The sequence below is a fragment of the Xyrauchen texanus genome, chromosome 38 (assembly GCF_025860055.1).
Source record: "Xyrauchen texanus isolate HMW12.3.18 chromosome 38, RBS_HiC_50CHRs, whole genome shotgun sequence".
NCBI classification, from domain to species: Eukaryota; Metazoa; Chordata; class Actinopteri; order Cypriniformes; family Catostomidae; genus Xyrauchen; species Xyrauchen texanus.
Genome location: NC_068313.1, coordinates 17010985 through 17027158, shown reverse-complemented (window position 1 = coordinate 17027158; position 16174 = coordinate 17010985). Strand labels below are relative to the sequence as shown.

At 36.5% G+C, this 16174-nt stretch overlaps 1 protein-coding gene across 4 annotated transcripts in view; it reads left to right on the top strand.

Moving 5' to 3' along the window:
• The window catches only part of LOC127631742 (neural cell adhesion molecule 1-like), a 155029-nt gene that overhangs the window by 86502 nt on the left and 52353 nt on the right, over positions 1-16174 (top strand). For 3 of the 4 annotated variants that reach the window (XM_052110030.1, XM_052110032.1, XM_052110029.1), the window contains 6 exons: positions 596-625; positions 7063-7213; positions 9802-9989; positions 13077-13173; positions 13867-14037; positions 15068-15193. In XM_052110030.1, coding sequence (XP_051965990.1) covers positions 596-625; positions 7063-7213; positions 9802-9989; positions 13077-13173; positions 13867-14037; positions 15068-15193 — 763 coding nt within the window. The remainder of the gene's footprint in view (positions 1-595; positions 626-7062; positions 7214-9801; positions 9990-13076; positions 13174-13866; positions 14038-15067; positions 15194-16174) is intronic. The other variant, XM_052110031.1, reaches the window with a different exon arrangement.

Below are 16174 nucleotides of genomic sequence, written 5' to 3'. Positions count from 1 at the left end.
TCTTTAACAAGATACATTTACTTGAGAAGCAAAGATACAATAAAGACTTCAGAGAATATATCTTGGTTTACTTTTATATTTCTTATCCCATTGGCAAATCTTCTTGTTGAAAGCATAAATCTAACATATTTTAGTGAGGTTTGTGCTTTAAACAAGAAAACAATCTGCTGATAGGATAAGTAAACTTAATTCAAGATATATTCTCTGAAAACATATTATCTTACACAATTTTTCTTCTCAAGTAAATGTATCTTGTTTTAAGGATGTTTAAATATTTTATTGGAAAAAAGAAGACAAAAATACTGATTAAGGAAAATATACTTTGCACTATATACTGTAAATTTAGTTTACGATTAACAGGAATAAATGTATAATACTAAAATACACAGAGCAAAAGAAATAAAACAAAACTGAATCTGCTTTTTTAACATGTTATATTTATAACACATGCATAATTTTGTAATATTGCACATTTTAGGGCAGGTAAATTATGCATACTCAGTAAGCAAATGTTTTTATTTAGCAGTTAATGTAGGATTTCTTCTAAAGGATTGCTTTGCCTCTTTGTGTTGTGTTTTGTTTTTGTTCTCTGCAGGCCTCTTGGACACGGCCCGAACAGCACAAGGTAGAGATTCTGAATCCATGACTCCATAAATTAATTATAAAGATAGCCGTCATCTACATAAACATCTTGTGCATCAGATCAATTCAATTCTCTGAAATCTCATAAAATCCACCAACTGAATTAGAATAGCTATGTTTCAGCTGATGAAGTTGTAGTTTTTGCTTTCTGTTTGGTGCATGGTCTCTTTTTCATTCTCTTACAAACCAACATTCTGTATCTAATCAGTTAAGTTATTGTGACATCATTATTTTTAATTATGACATCACAGGGCTGCATTCTCAGTTCTACAAAGATTTCACACCTTGAAAGAGGCATTTACCCTGTCTGATCATTACATTCTTTCTAAACATGGTTTAATGTGTTGTCGTGGATTTAATATTGCATTAATATATTCATTATTAAATCACAGGGCTGCATTCTCATTTCTACAAAGATTTCACACCTTGAAAGAGGTGTTTTACCTTGTCTGATCATTACATTCTTATCATGGTTAATTGTGTTGTCATGGATTATTGCATTATTATATTCATTATGACATCAAAGGGCTGCGTTCTATGCATTCTCATCAAAGATTTTAAATCCTTTTAAAGAGTCTCACCAAGTCTGATCATTACATTATTCCTTACCAAGTCATTTATGTGATATGGATGATTATGATGTCACATGATTCATTTTCTTTATGAAATCACAGGGCTCCATTCTATGCACTCTCTATAAAGCTTTGTCACCTTAAAAAGACTTTCGGACTGTCTGATCATTTTATTACATCTTATCAAAGGTTTTATTGTGATGTAATTGATTTTTCCTTCTTTGCATAAGTAATTAATGTGGAACAAAATGGCTTTGTTGTTGTTTACGTCAATACTTTGCCTTTCCCACCCTGACAAAAATAGACATTTGAGGAAACCACCGCCATCTAACCTTTGCAGTAGAGGCTAGTCTGCATTATTAAAAAGACCTTTCTGTTGAAAACTATGGCTATGAAACTTTAATGATGCAGTGTTCTCACATTGCAAATGAATAAATAGAGCCTTATCTCAGAGAAGAATGGAAGATAAAGTCAGTTGCTGATTGTAATGTATAGCTGTTTGTCTAGCTGCTTAACAGTGATTCAATGAAACCCAGTACGATGTAGTAACCAGAGTCCAGTGACCAGTGCACATCCCATGGTGCAGGGGGTCACGGTCTGGCCATTTGACCTCTGCTGACTGGAAAAGTGTGGGAAAGAGGGCCGGAAATGGGCTGGACGCTGGCGCTCAGTGCTCCCATCAGGGGGTTATTCAATTAGCCCAGTGAGCTCTGCTGGGTGGCTGTAGGGTAGTTTTTGGATGAAAAGGCTATGCATTATGCAAGCGCGACACAGTTCTGGGACAACACCGGCATAATTATTTGTCTTCAATGCGCTTCTTCTGCTGAGTTCATTCATAGCTGAGTTTGTGTGAGGGGTTGTGGCTGGCCAGAAATTTATAGAGAGCACTTTTTTTAGATGCTTATGGGGCATGGAATACTAATGTTAGGCTTGATGAAGTCTTCTGGAACTTCAATGCATTTCCTGTCCTCATTATCGTCCTGTCTGAGGTGGTGAGTGTGTGTGTGTGTGTGTGTGTGTGTGTGTGTGTGTGTGTGTGTGTGTGTGTGTGTGTGTGTGTGTGTGTGTGTGTGAATGTGTGAAAAAGAAAGTAAGTTAGTTCATTCCATCTATTCTAAGATCTATTCAGCCAAAGGATGCAGTTTATCGCACTGACAATAATCTTGTTGGGCCAGTGCCTCTTTCTCTCTCTAATGAGCCAAATTTGAATAAATTGAACAAATTTATTTTTCATCTTCCTTTTTATCAATTTTGGATTGCTATGGGCTAGATCTCAGCACTCTTTATTTTTCTGTCATGCACTGACCAAAAAATAAATAAAAACAGCTTTTGCTGGTCTAACCTGGTTTAGGCTGCTCTCACCGATCTCTTAGTCTAGCCAGACTGATGTTCAGTTGGTTTATCTAGTCAGCCAGCTGGTTTCTCAGCCTGACCAGCAGACAAGTTCCTAAAACCACAATAAAACCAGCAAACCAGACCAGCATAACCAGGCTGAAAGACCAGATAAGAGCAGCTAACCATTTTTGGCTGATTAAAAGGTTAAATGGAAGTTAAGCTAATCAAAAGCATTTGATGCATAAGGTTGATTACACCAGTATACAGTATGTGTGTTATATATATATATATATGTATGTGCTGTAACATGTGCATGTAAAATGGCTAGAAATAGGATTTTAGCTTAGCATAAAGCTGACAATTTACTCAAGGTTCTATTTCTTCTGCTCCAAACTTACTTCAAACGTACTTCTCTATCTGCTCGTATGAATGTAACGCATCATAAAAAGTGTTTCACCGCTGTTCAAATGCACTTTGGATCGCATCATTCCTCAAAACAAGGATTGACTGATGAGTTTCTAGCGAAAGCTGTTTCTTTTTTTGCAATTTTTGACCTAATATTGACCTTAAGACATGCCAGTCTATTGCATACTGTGGCAACTCAAAAACAAACACAAAGACAAAGATAAGCTTCATTTAAAGAACCAAATAACCTTCAACTGTATTTGATATAATGGCAAGTGATTTTCTAGTATCAAAATTAGCAATTTAGCATGATTACTCAAGGATGTAATCCTGGAGTGATGGCTGCTGGAAATAGGCCTGTCCAGATTTGATAAAAAAATAAATAAATAAATAAAAAAGTGATGGTGTAGTTTTTTACATCAATTATGTTTTGAATATACTTTGTGATCAGTTGAATGCCACTTTGGTAAATTAATGTTCCAATTTCCTTCCGAAACAGCAGATTCTGTACATTATTCCAAACTTTTGGCCACCAGTGTATATACATACAGTACACATAATAAATTAGTACACCCCCTCTGAACATAAAGATATAATTCTATTTCTAAATGATTACTATTACGATTTATGCGAATATGACCCAAATTTAAATGTATTTAACATATACTTAATATCAATATCTGTAAAATAATTAAATTGTGCAGTTTTGCTTAAGAAAAGGGTTGCAAAAATGAGTACACCCTTAAATAAATTCAAATAGTGAACACTATTTTAGTACTTAGAAAGTCCTCCATATCTTTTAAATACTGCTCTGACCCTTCTTGAAATCAAGTGTACAAGTTCATGACACATTGTCATGCACATCCTCTTCCACAACTAGAGGATGTCCTCCTTGAGTACTCTGTTTAATGTGGAGTGATGCTCGACTTGCACCCAACAGCTGCTTAAATAGGGTTGAGGTTGGGTGACATACCACACCTTCAGCACACCTAAATCCCCATATAAGAACTTTACCACCACTGTACTTCACTGTGGGTACGATGCAACTGTACTCCCATGTGATGCCATGCATTTTGGATTCCATCAGATCCAAAAACAAAAAATGACTTTGGGCTCATGAGACAAGCTTATAGATTCTCAAAGGTCTGCATCTTTATCAGTATGGGTCTTGGAATAAGCTTTTTGTGCCTTCCTGCGTGGATGACAGCCATGCATTCCACTTCTTTGCAGAGTGTGTCTTACTGTGTGAGATGAAACAATCCCTCCAGTTTGGCTTCCCACAGCTTTTGCCAGCTCTGAGGCACGTATTTGGCAATTCTTAGGAAAAACCGCTCATCATGAGGTGAAAGCTGACAGCGACTGTCTGAACATTTCAGCAAACTTGTCACAAGTCCATTCTTTTTGAATTTCTGTTACTTCTGCAACTGGTTTTCAAAAATAGTGATTTGCTAATACTCTTCAGTTTCCTTTTGTGTCATTAAATAATTTAATTTTTTCATTTACTTGACAATTCTCTCCCATATGGTCCATTTGTTGTCAGCATTGAGTCTGCGAGTGATTTAATGAGATAAGCAAAACATTTACACGTCTATTTGAGTGTGATGGTTCAATAGAATAATCTGCTGATAAATGTCCCTCATCTAGCACTAGAAAATATTAAATTAAGTTTTATATTATAACTTTCAGGAAGGTGTACTCCTTTTTGCTACATGGCCTTTTATCATTTTGATGAGAAAGTAATTTTTTTCTTGTTTAGTATTGACATGTTTCTTTAGTATCTGATAAACCAGAGTTGCTTAAACATTACATTATAAATGAACACTAGATATGTCTTATTTGTAAAGAGAGAGAGAGAGCTGAATTTGTTAGGTTTCAGAGGAGGTGTACTCATTTATGCTGTGTGCTGTATATATATATATATAATTATATTTAAAAAGTAAATAAAATTAAAAATATATATAAACAGCAAAAATTACAGTTACATTAAGGCTTTTACAATGAAAGTTAATGGGGCCACTGCATAAACATTATAATACAAATAGTTTAAAAAGTATTGTCAAAAGATGTAAACATTATAGACCTTATTCACGCTAGCACCATTTTTGATGTTTAATGGGAATGACAACGAGGCAGTGAGGGAAAGACGTCCAGTTCCTTCAATGGGCTTTAAATGGGGTTTAAAGTGTTTTTGATCTTTCTGCGGACTATCTGTCCAAGAACATTTAGTACACAATGTACTCCAGACAACATGAGTTGTGGAAAATCAGATGTAATCTATGAGCTTTGTACTGTTCGTGCCATTGAAGAGACTCGCAGCCTCGTTCTCATTCCCATTAAAAATCAGAGATGGCACTAGCATCAAAAAGGTGAATAAGTGTAATATAACTTCACTTAGTTAAGGTAAGTAATTGGCTTTATCCAATATTACCCAGTAATCCTTGTATTGGATGTAACTTTACAAAGATTTGGGTAGTAAGCAATTTTATTACACTGAAATCATGTGAACTTGTATAATGTATATGTTTTGTTGTTATACTTTTGAAACTGTGTGTATTTTAATGTTTCTAGACTGGCCTCATTCACTTCTATTGTAAGTGCCTTACTGCAACCACAACTACGAATTTTGTTTATTTATTGATTTATTTTTTTGTGGAAATCGACATCTTGCCTCTAATGCAATATCTCAAGTTGTATTAAACTCTGAACATTCCTTCAGAAGTTTCAGAAGGGTTGCTTTCAAGGGTTGCTATGTTGCTTTTCAGTACAACAAGACCACAAGGCTGTATTGGCAAATTGAACAGTCATTGAACAAATGTTGGTTATAGGCATCACTCATCTTCATAAGATTCACAAGGTTAAGTGTTGCTGCAAGCTAAAAGAAAATGCAAGAGTGGCATGTTAAGCTCTCTGCTTGTCTCGTTGCACAATGAGTGTTGGGGCATTGTAAATTTGTCCGAGGCCGCTGAGTTCTTGTGATGTAGCGTTCGATGAAGTAACAGCGGTGTAGAAATGGTGTCCCCTGCCTCACGGTCTGCATTATTGATGTTTCCACCTCACCTCTTCACTCCGAAGACTCCGCACATAAAAGACTCTTTTTTTATATCTGCTGTTCACCAGCCCACTCTTCATGCGTTTCATTTCTCAGCTGTAGCCCATTTCACGTTAGCAGAATACCTTGCACACTAAAAAAAAATGAAGAATTATGTTTTATTGCTATGTTCTCAGAAAATTGAATGCTGTTTTTGTGGGGGGTTGCATTGAAGTGAGTTATTATTTATTGCCTTTAGGATAATTGTAGCATGTGCTTGCTCACAAACCTGTGTTAAGGGATAGTTATCCCCCCCAAAAAAAAATTATGTCAGTGTTTACTTGCAGTCATGTCATTCCAAACTTGTATAACTTTCTTTCATTCGACACTAACTATTCTTTGAAGAATATCATAGCCACTCTTTTCCATGCATTGTGACCAGAAGCTTTCAAGCATAAAAACAGTACTTAAAATTAGTCCATATGTCCTGTATGCTTTACTACATGAATTCTGAACAAATACAATAGTTATATGTGAGGAACAAACCAAAATTTGTTAATTGTATACTGTACTTAAAAGTCATTATTGACAGAATATGTCAATAATTCTCTGCCCTATGCTTGTAACCTAATATACATTGCGTTAGGTTACAAAATATTAGTTTGCAAAACAAGTGTCATTTACATCAAACCTGGCTCGATACATGTAGACATGGCAAGTTTGATCTTGAGAGTTTGAGAGATATGGCGGAGGGTATGATTATCTGTAATGATTAATTATGGCTCCAGAAGACTTGGAATATAGCACACAAGCCATCTAGACCACTTTTATGATGCTGTTTTTTTCCTTTTGGAGCCCCTGATCACAATATTTTTTTCATCACATTTCTCAAAACACCAAGTTTTGGGTTCCTAGAAATAAGTAAGTCAAATCTGTTTGAAACAACATAAGGATGAGAAAATTATAAGAAAAGGTTCATTTTCACTTTTAAGTGAACTATTAATTTAATGACTGTAGGAAGTGGAAAAACATGAATGTAAAGTGCTTTTAAAGAAAGCAAACTTTTTTCTTTGTATTCAGAGTCCTGATGGGGATGTGTTGGTCCGCAGTGATGCCCGTGTGTCTTCTCTCACCCTCAAGTATGCTCAGTACACTGACGCTGGCGAGTACCTCTGCACCGCCCTCAATGCCATCGGAGAGACTGCACAGCCTGTGAATCTGGAAGTTCGCTGTAAGTCTGTCTGAGTCCCCGTTAACTTCTATTATTTGAACGTTCTATTTGATATTCCTCAAAAGCAAATGTTTAATTCACAGCAGCATTGCATTTGGCATGTCGAGATTCAGAGCTCGGCTGCAGTCCACAGAGCATATTTCAACTCAGTTAAAATGTAGTTATCAATATACCATCCATACCACAACACTATCAACCCCATCCCCCACCACAGGACACACACACACCTCAGCACATAGGAAACAAAAAACCCTCCATGTAGAGTAGTCACACACATCATAAGCAAAGTATTTCTGTCCATACAGAGAGCGAAGTTGCCTGGACACAACAAAATCACAGCCAATAAGAATGTATTTGATGTTTAATATTCTGCTATTATAGACCAATTAGATTTCACTGTGGGTGGGGCTACCCAGCACAATGTTACAAAATACAAACCAAGGGATCTTACATTAAAATACCTTTCATGTTAAACCCATACAAATCTGAAATCTGATTGATATGATTTGAAAAAGTAGGTTTGCATAAAAATAGATAATATAAAAAGTCTGCCTTTAAATGCAGCAAAATAATAAAAAATAATGCTAAAAATGGCTGTTGTTCTATATGTAACATACAGTATACAGTATATTCCTTAAATCGGTTTATTATAATCAGATTTGTATAGGCTATTTACATATATGTCCCCCATAAAAATAATATATATATATATATATATATATATATATATATTTATATTTATTAATTCCCATATATTTCTGTACGGGAAGGCATATGAAATACCTTTTAAACTCTACTGTAAATAATCATAAAATACTTATTTTTGTAAGTTGATAATAACACTATTTATTCACATCAACTCAAAGACTCTTCAAGTGTATGCATTGTTTTATAATTATGAATTTTGTATTGCCTCAAAAACAATACCTACAATAATGTAGCAACAAGCATATTTCATCTGTTCACCTATTATTTTTATAGTTATCCTATTTTTGGATCATCTACTCCTTGGTAAACACAGTTCACGTATCTGTACCTGTAAGAGCGAGCACTCACTGAAAAGTGTGTCATTCACATACTGTACCATTTTAGATTTCAAGTAATTTCAAGTTAATTTTGATTTAAATGTGACCAAAAATACGGTTGTCTGTGTCAGTTAGTTGTTTTATGTACAATGAGTTTCTCCACTTCCATCATTTCATCCCATTCATAGCAATTTGCAGAGACAAACTGTCAGGATAAGAACATGAGGGGCGGGCATTATCGCATTGATTGATTGACAGTGCATTGAATGAATCCGCGCTAATCGGAGCCACATTGAACGAATCAGCACTAATCGGAGCCAATGTCTCCCCTTATGTGACTTTTCACTGTATTCGACTGTGAAGTATTGCCAAAAGATGATAAAATTATTTTAAAAGAAAAGGAGGGACGAGTCAAAATTTTTGTGGCAATCGGCATCATGCCACAAATGCTGTCGATTGAACCTGGAAGATTACTTCAATGGACTGGCCCCATTTACTTCCATTGTAAGTGCGATACTGTCACCACATTTTTTTATTTTACTTAAATAAATGAGGGATGAGTTTGAATCATTTTTGGGTATATTACATAATGCCACAAACACTGCTGATTGAACTTACCTTGTATTGAACCCAGAACATTCCTTTAAATTTGCCATTTTTGTCAATAAAAAGACCCATTTTAATTGCATTTCTAGGATTCTTTTTTTGCAGCAATATTAAAAACAAATCATGCTCCTACCCTGTATGTTTTAACGAAAATGCATAGCAAGCAAAGTGTTACTGCCCATTTTCCCTTACATTGTGCTTCCCCCACTGCGTGTGTTTGTATTTGTTTTCACATTAATTGCAGCGTATGCTGTGAAAATTCCAGCTTCCCTCCTCGCTTGTTTTTTGCAATTGTACCAGCATTTTTGTGATGGGACTTATGGCATCTGAAGCTCTGATGAATGTGAGAAGACGAACAGCATGTCAGAGTGCTGGGAGCTGTTTGCGTGCAGTCTGGGAGGGAACGTGGGCCTTGCCGTATCTGTCACAGGAGTATTGTTCCTGAAGTATGTCCCCAGCATGCTATTCAGGGAGGCTGTTTGGAGGAGGGGCCTTTTGAAGTCAGTGATGCGTGATTGGCTTTTATGTACAGCTACAAACAGATGTGTTCAGCATCTCTCGCTCTGCATAACTGTACTGCGTCTTGCACATCTCAAAATTGTGTTTACAGGATTCAATAAAGGATAATTCATCCAAAAGTGAAAATTCTGTCTTTTTTAATCACCCTCATTTTGTTCCAAACATTTATGACTTTCTTGGTAATCCTTTCTGAAGGATTTGGAACAACATAGCGTAAGTAAATAATACACATTTTCAATTAAGGTGAACTATCCCTTTAAGCCTGGTACATTTTGATCTTTTGGAAACCTTATCCTCAATAAAAAGACATCAGTGTTAATGGAAGACAAGCTTTGTTTGGCCATAGAGGACCTAGACAGGTGGTAGGTAGATGAAGGTTCAGTTGGAACCAGCGGGTTTGTTTATTTTCATATTTATGTGCTCTGCCTTTCATCACAGACGCCCCCAAAATCCAGGGCTCAGCAACCGTGTACACATGGGAGGGCAACCCGGCCAACATCAGCTGTGAAGTCCTGGCTCATCCCAGTAATGTGTCTATTACGTGGCTGCGAGATGGGCTCCAGCTGCCTAATGCTAACATCTTCAATATCAAGATATACAACACGCTTTCCGCCAGCTATCTAGAGGTATGACCCACAAATTAGCGACTTCATAAGAAGATAAATATTGAATATACTCATGAATCAATGAGGGTAAATCCCACAATGTTATAAATATGCATTAATACAATGTAATTGTTATTCATTTTAGTTCTAAAATAGTGTGAATTGAAAAACTCAAAAGTAATAAAAACAAATAATTTGATTTTCTTTTCATATTGATATGGGACTGGGTTGCATATCGGGATGAAATGTTACCATGAACATGTTTTTGTGAGATTTCCTCCAGGAAGGGTTAGTGTTGCTGTAGGGCCACGGTTGTCAAACTGGGGTACGCGTACCCCCAGGGGTATGTGGACTGATTTCAGGGGGTACCCGAAAAAAGATCTAAGGGACTGTTCGTTTTTTATTTAAGGGGCTACCGGAGGAGTTTTGAGATCTGTAGTCAAAAAAGACTTGACCCTCCCTTCGCCAGCAATAATTTTTTCTATAACCCTCCAAAATGATTGTGAAAAAAGGCATGACCCTCCCCGATAATTTATTCTGTACTGGTTTGCGCTTGGCAAAGATGTTCAGATAGCCATTGTTTTTTTTTTTTTTTACAACCAAACGACTAAACTCCTGCTTTCTCATCTAGGGCTGTAACGATAGACCAAACCTACAATTCGGTTCGTATCACGATTTTTGATTTGAAAAAAAATCATGTTTTCGGTGCTGATGCAGTGGTGACGCGTTCATGTATGCAAGGGTGGCGCTGCCAATAAAGTATCTAAAAGCTGCCACAAAGAACCGGCAAAAGTAGCTAATGATTATGAATATGTCAAATATAGCAAGGAGACATTTTAATTGTTTATTAATAAACAAGTGTTTGTCAGTGTCGGCTGCAAAGATGATCGTTATGGACGTGACATTTGCAGTCAAAACTTGAAATATAAATTCTCAGAAAATGCATACTGAAACGTCTGTTTATATATCCATACTCCCTTAATAAAGCTCCAGACATTAGAAAAATATCATGCGTTTTATATTTAATATGAGGGAAATACACACGTGACGTGACAAAAAAATATTTAATTTTTAGGTGGCAAAATATGTTTTAGTAATTCTATGAACTACACTGCGCAAAACAAAAGTAATACTACCCACCGGATGAGGGTCGGCCTCCACAGAACTTAAAATATTATTTTTATTTAATTTTTCGTGTTCGCATTTATGAGGAAAAAAAACAATGTTACGGACGTGACAGTTCTCCGTTACGGACATGACCGCTCTGAAAGTGACTTTAAAACTTTCACAGAGACCTCAAACAGAAAGCACAAAGCCTTTCTTTAAAGTGAATTTCGTTTTTTATTAATTGTATCTTAATTTTAATCAATGTTTCATCAACCAATTGCCTGGATTTAATAAATAAGAAGTAAATATAGTAGAAAATTGATCATCATGACACGGAGGCGCCGTCGCGTGAACTGGACTCTCGTCTAATAAATGAACCGAAACACAGCGTATAAGGTAGGCCTACTTGCCTCACAGGCCTGAGAAATAAATAGAAAACTTGAAATGTCTACTTTTTAACAGAACAATTCAAAACGAAAGAAATCAGGCTCTCTGCTTATGTAATCCGTAAATGTACATTTCTCTCTCTGGCGCGTTCACTATCGCGAGTCAACATCGCCAACTTTAAAGAATTTATCCTCAACTAGTTTTTTGGCGTAGGTCTACGTATTTTATTATATTAACTTTTACTAATAGTAATTAAAAATGTGGTAGCCCTACATCTAACACATCACACTCCACTGTTATGGTGGCAATTTCAGTAAATTTACTCACTAACATTGTTGTGGAAACACAATAAGCATGGAAACTAAAATATGGTAGTATCGTGCTACAGCGCACATTCTATCAGCTAGCCTACAGTTCTGGGTCCTCAGTCCCAATACTATAAAACTCGACGTAGCCTACGTTCACTTCACATGTTAATGCAGCGGTAGAGTTACACTCACATGACACTGCACTTATTCGCAATCACAAAAGTTCATTATTTGCTCGTGCTTTAAAGCTTTGCCGGGTAAACATTTCATTGGCGTTCTGTTCTGACATGATCGCACTTTTTCTATTAACAAAATATTCGAGAGTGGAGACAGAGAGGGTAAAAATAGAGCTTTTATGATGATCTTTGCAATGATCTTTGCAGCCTGCTGCAGTGCTGATTACAGCTCTGCGTCATTATAAACGTTGCTATGACGACAGATATATACTGTCGCGCGCAAAACCGAGCGATTAAGACGTTGATGCCATTTGCTACAACGTATTTATGTGAGACTGGATTCTCAGCTTTGGTCTGCCTTAAGACCAAGTATAGGTACAGACTGTTTGTGGAAAATGATCTAAGACTGTCCCCAATTCGGCCTAACATCGCTGCATTATGTAAGAACATCCAGGCACATCCCTCACATTGATTAAACTGGTGATGTGGATGGAGAGGTCTATTCTGTGTGGTTTACTACAATTTAGTTTACTGTTTACTATTTAGTTTACTATTACTATTGTTAATGTGTTCTCTTTTTTATTATTATTTTACAACAGAGAAGTTAAGAAAATATACAATGTTATCATATGTGAAAAGCAATACTTATCAGTATGTAATAAGTTAACAAAATCTTTAATGAGATTTTGGATATGTGTTGTAGGCCTATTGTGTGTGAGATTGGGTGCATATCTGTTTAAAATCATTATATTCAACACATTTGTATCATGTGTTGACTTTTGATGAGATTTGTATCATATTTTTATGATTCTATTCACTATTCTCGACAAAATTGATAAAAATAAATATTATTAAATAAAAAAAACCTTGTTGTTAACAATTGGTGGTGTTGGGGGTACTCCGGAAGATCTATAATGTCTCAGGGGGTACATGCCTGTTAAAAGTTTGGGAACCACTGCTGTAGGGAACTACTGCAGCCTATGCATCGCATTAATATTGTATCATGAAGAGCGCAATGTCAAGAGTAAATACACATTTCCTTAATGGAATGACAGCAGTCAAATGCATGATTGAAAGATAAGTGCTAAAATTGAACCTTCAGGTTAATGCGTTCACTTGATCTATCACAGGTCAGTCCAGAGTCTCAGAGCGACTTTGGCAGCTACAACTGTACTGCTTCCAATGCCATCGGGACCGAGTCCAAAGAGTTCATCCTGATTCCAGCTGGTTTGTTTTCTCTTTTGACTGTATTGATTACAACTTGGCAGTAGTATATTGCATTGATATTTGGTGTTATTAAGCAGGGTGGGACTATATTTTTTTCACTTGCTTGTAATGTTACTTTAAATGTTAACGTACTTTAAATGTCAACATCTAAATTAATTGGTTTTATTCAAGTTAAAATATGAAATAACATGACTGCATCAACTTTACATTATGAGTTCATTAGGTTCCACCAGCAAGTCTGGTTTGGAAAAAAAATTGCTCCTTAAAGAGGATGTGTGCCATTTCTGTGCCATTCATGACATGTAACAAAATTGCTAAATATATGTTTTCAAATAGGTTTCTCTAAACACTCTCCTGTCTTCCATTGGTCATAAATCGAAATGTCCCACCTGAAAATGACACCATTGGTTAAGCCAGTGTTGCTGTGCCAGGCTGGTTAAGATACTTAAACAAATAGAGCAATGGATTGAAAACAACACAGAACCGTAGTGTTTACACTTTGATGGAATCGCCCCACCAGTGGATTACTGGTAGTAATCCATGTTTTACAGTGTTGATTTTCTGTTGTTTGACGTGGTTTTGAGGAGAAAGTTGTACAGTCAGTACAATTTGGTATAATGAGGCCTGTTAAAAGCTGTTAAAATACTGTTTTCCCACTGTGTATTGTAAAGCGTATCTCCCCCTGTGGTGCAGATGTGCCCTCGGCGCCAGCCGTCACTCAAGTGCAGCCATACTCCAGCACGGCTCTGGTGCTTTTCGAGGATCCCGAGTCCACAGGAGGAGTTCCTGTGCTTAAGTACCGAGCAGAGTGGAGAGCTCTGGGCCGTGGGAACTGGGTACAGCGTGTCTATGAAGTGAAAGATGGTAAGTCACATGAGACAAGTGGAGGAAGAAACCATCCACATGATATGGAATGTCAACATCACTGTATGTCTCGTATATAATTTAAAACTGGATTTTCCTTGCTTTTAAAAAAAAATTGAATAATGCACAATGAGATCCAAGACAAATAATTCAGAAATCACGATGTTAGAACCTTTAGAACCGCAAACAACACCCTTGTTTACGCATCAAAGCCTATACAATAATCAGCTGGATGGGGTGCTGTTACTCATTTCATATGAGAAGAGGTTAGCCAATCTTAATAGAGATCATTTACATATAGAAGTCTTAAAGGTACAGTAGCAAAAACAGTCCGTCTCATTCCAATGGTCAGTGAGAGTGTGGAAAGCGTCCATGAAAAACTAAATTATGACAACAACTATAAGTGGACTTCAGGGTATGAAATGTACTCTAGCATAAGACACTTTAAAACTTTTAATGTTATTATTTTATGGAGTTGACTGTAAATACTGTAAATTTTATTTTTTGCTGTTATTGCTGTAGTAATGAAGAATGTTTTGTTTACATATAAAATGTGTAACCTTAATTGGATAGTTGACTCAAAAATGAAAATTATGTCATAATGTACTTGTTGTTTCAAAGCTGTATGACACTGTGGAACACAAAAGGAGATGTTAGGAAGAATGTTAACCTCAGTCACCATTTACTTTCATTTAGTGGAAAGAAGATGCAATGAAAGTGAATGGTGACTGAGGCTAACAGTCTTTCTTACATCTTTTGTGTTCAACAGAGGAAAAAATCATACAGGTTTGGAACAATAATGGTGTTGCTTTGTTTTCTTGTCCCCATATGTATGAGATACAACGTCAACATGACTGTATGGCTCATTGACTTATCTACATTGTAAATGTCAAATTTGTTTCTTCTGTGTTTAGGTTTTATGGTTTTATGTTGCCTGTTTAATAACCTGATACTTGCACGCATGCTGCTGTTGTTTGTGAATTAATTAATGGGATTTTGATTAAATCTGCTCCTCACGGTTTACCACTAGAACTCAGTTCAGTCACAGTCACCGGCCTTAAACCCGAAACTGTATATGAAGTCAAGATGTCTGCCATCAACGGCAAGGGTGAGGGCGAGAGCAGCCCACCAGTGGTCTTCAAAACAGAGCATGTCCGTGAGTATCACGTTTCTCACTTTCAAGAGCACACACACCTCATCACTGGCTAGTGTGAAGAATTTGGCTGACGCAGATGCTAAAAGATACTGTCTGTTCTGTGTTAAAGAGTAGGCTGTAATGATTTAATTAGTTATATTTGTCATTGTATCCACAGTTTTAACACTACATAAATATATTTGAGAAGCAAAATTGTGTAAGATAAGAGTTGATGTTAGCTGTTTAGCATCCCAATCTGCATGTTTCTGCATTATTCCATGTCATTTTCACACACACACACACACACACGCATGTGCGCACAAATGGAACAAGAAGAAGAGTAATACGAGTCCTTGGATGATTTACTTCTTCAACAGAAATACCAAATTGTGGAATGTTGGACACTTCATGCACTCAGTGGTCACGCTTTCCCTGTAGGAGAAGGGACAGAGTGACTTGGCCGCATTGCTAGCGCGACAAAACAATTGTAATGCATGGTGAAATTGGCAACTATATTTTGCTAAACTTCTGTGAAGACAGCACCTTGCAAAAGTGAGTTGAATGATTTACCATCACCCCATGCTGTGTGAATATGAACGTAAATGGAGATAGAAGTGTTGGACTGCGGTTTGCTAATGTGCTAAAGCTATCGGCGACACATCACATGCGTTTGGAAAGTCACTTCTGCCAGCTGAAAAATGGCAAAAGCTTCTGTGAAGTAAACAAACACTAGTGTTCAATTTGAGACGATGCTACACTTTGAAAATTCATACACTAGATGGCCAAGTGTGAAGTGTAAATGCACAGTGTATAGCAGTGGTTCTCAACCTTTTCGACTCCAAGGGCTCCTACTGCCTAAGACAACATTTGAAGCCCCCATTTTTTTTTAAACAAAAACAGTTTTTGAAGGGAGATCTTTAAATAAATAAAGATTTTACCATATGCATGTTGTATCTTGATTATTAGTCTTTTTTTCTTATTACCATTTTATATTATGGTGTG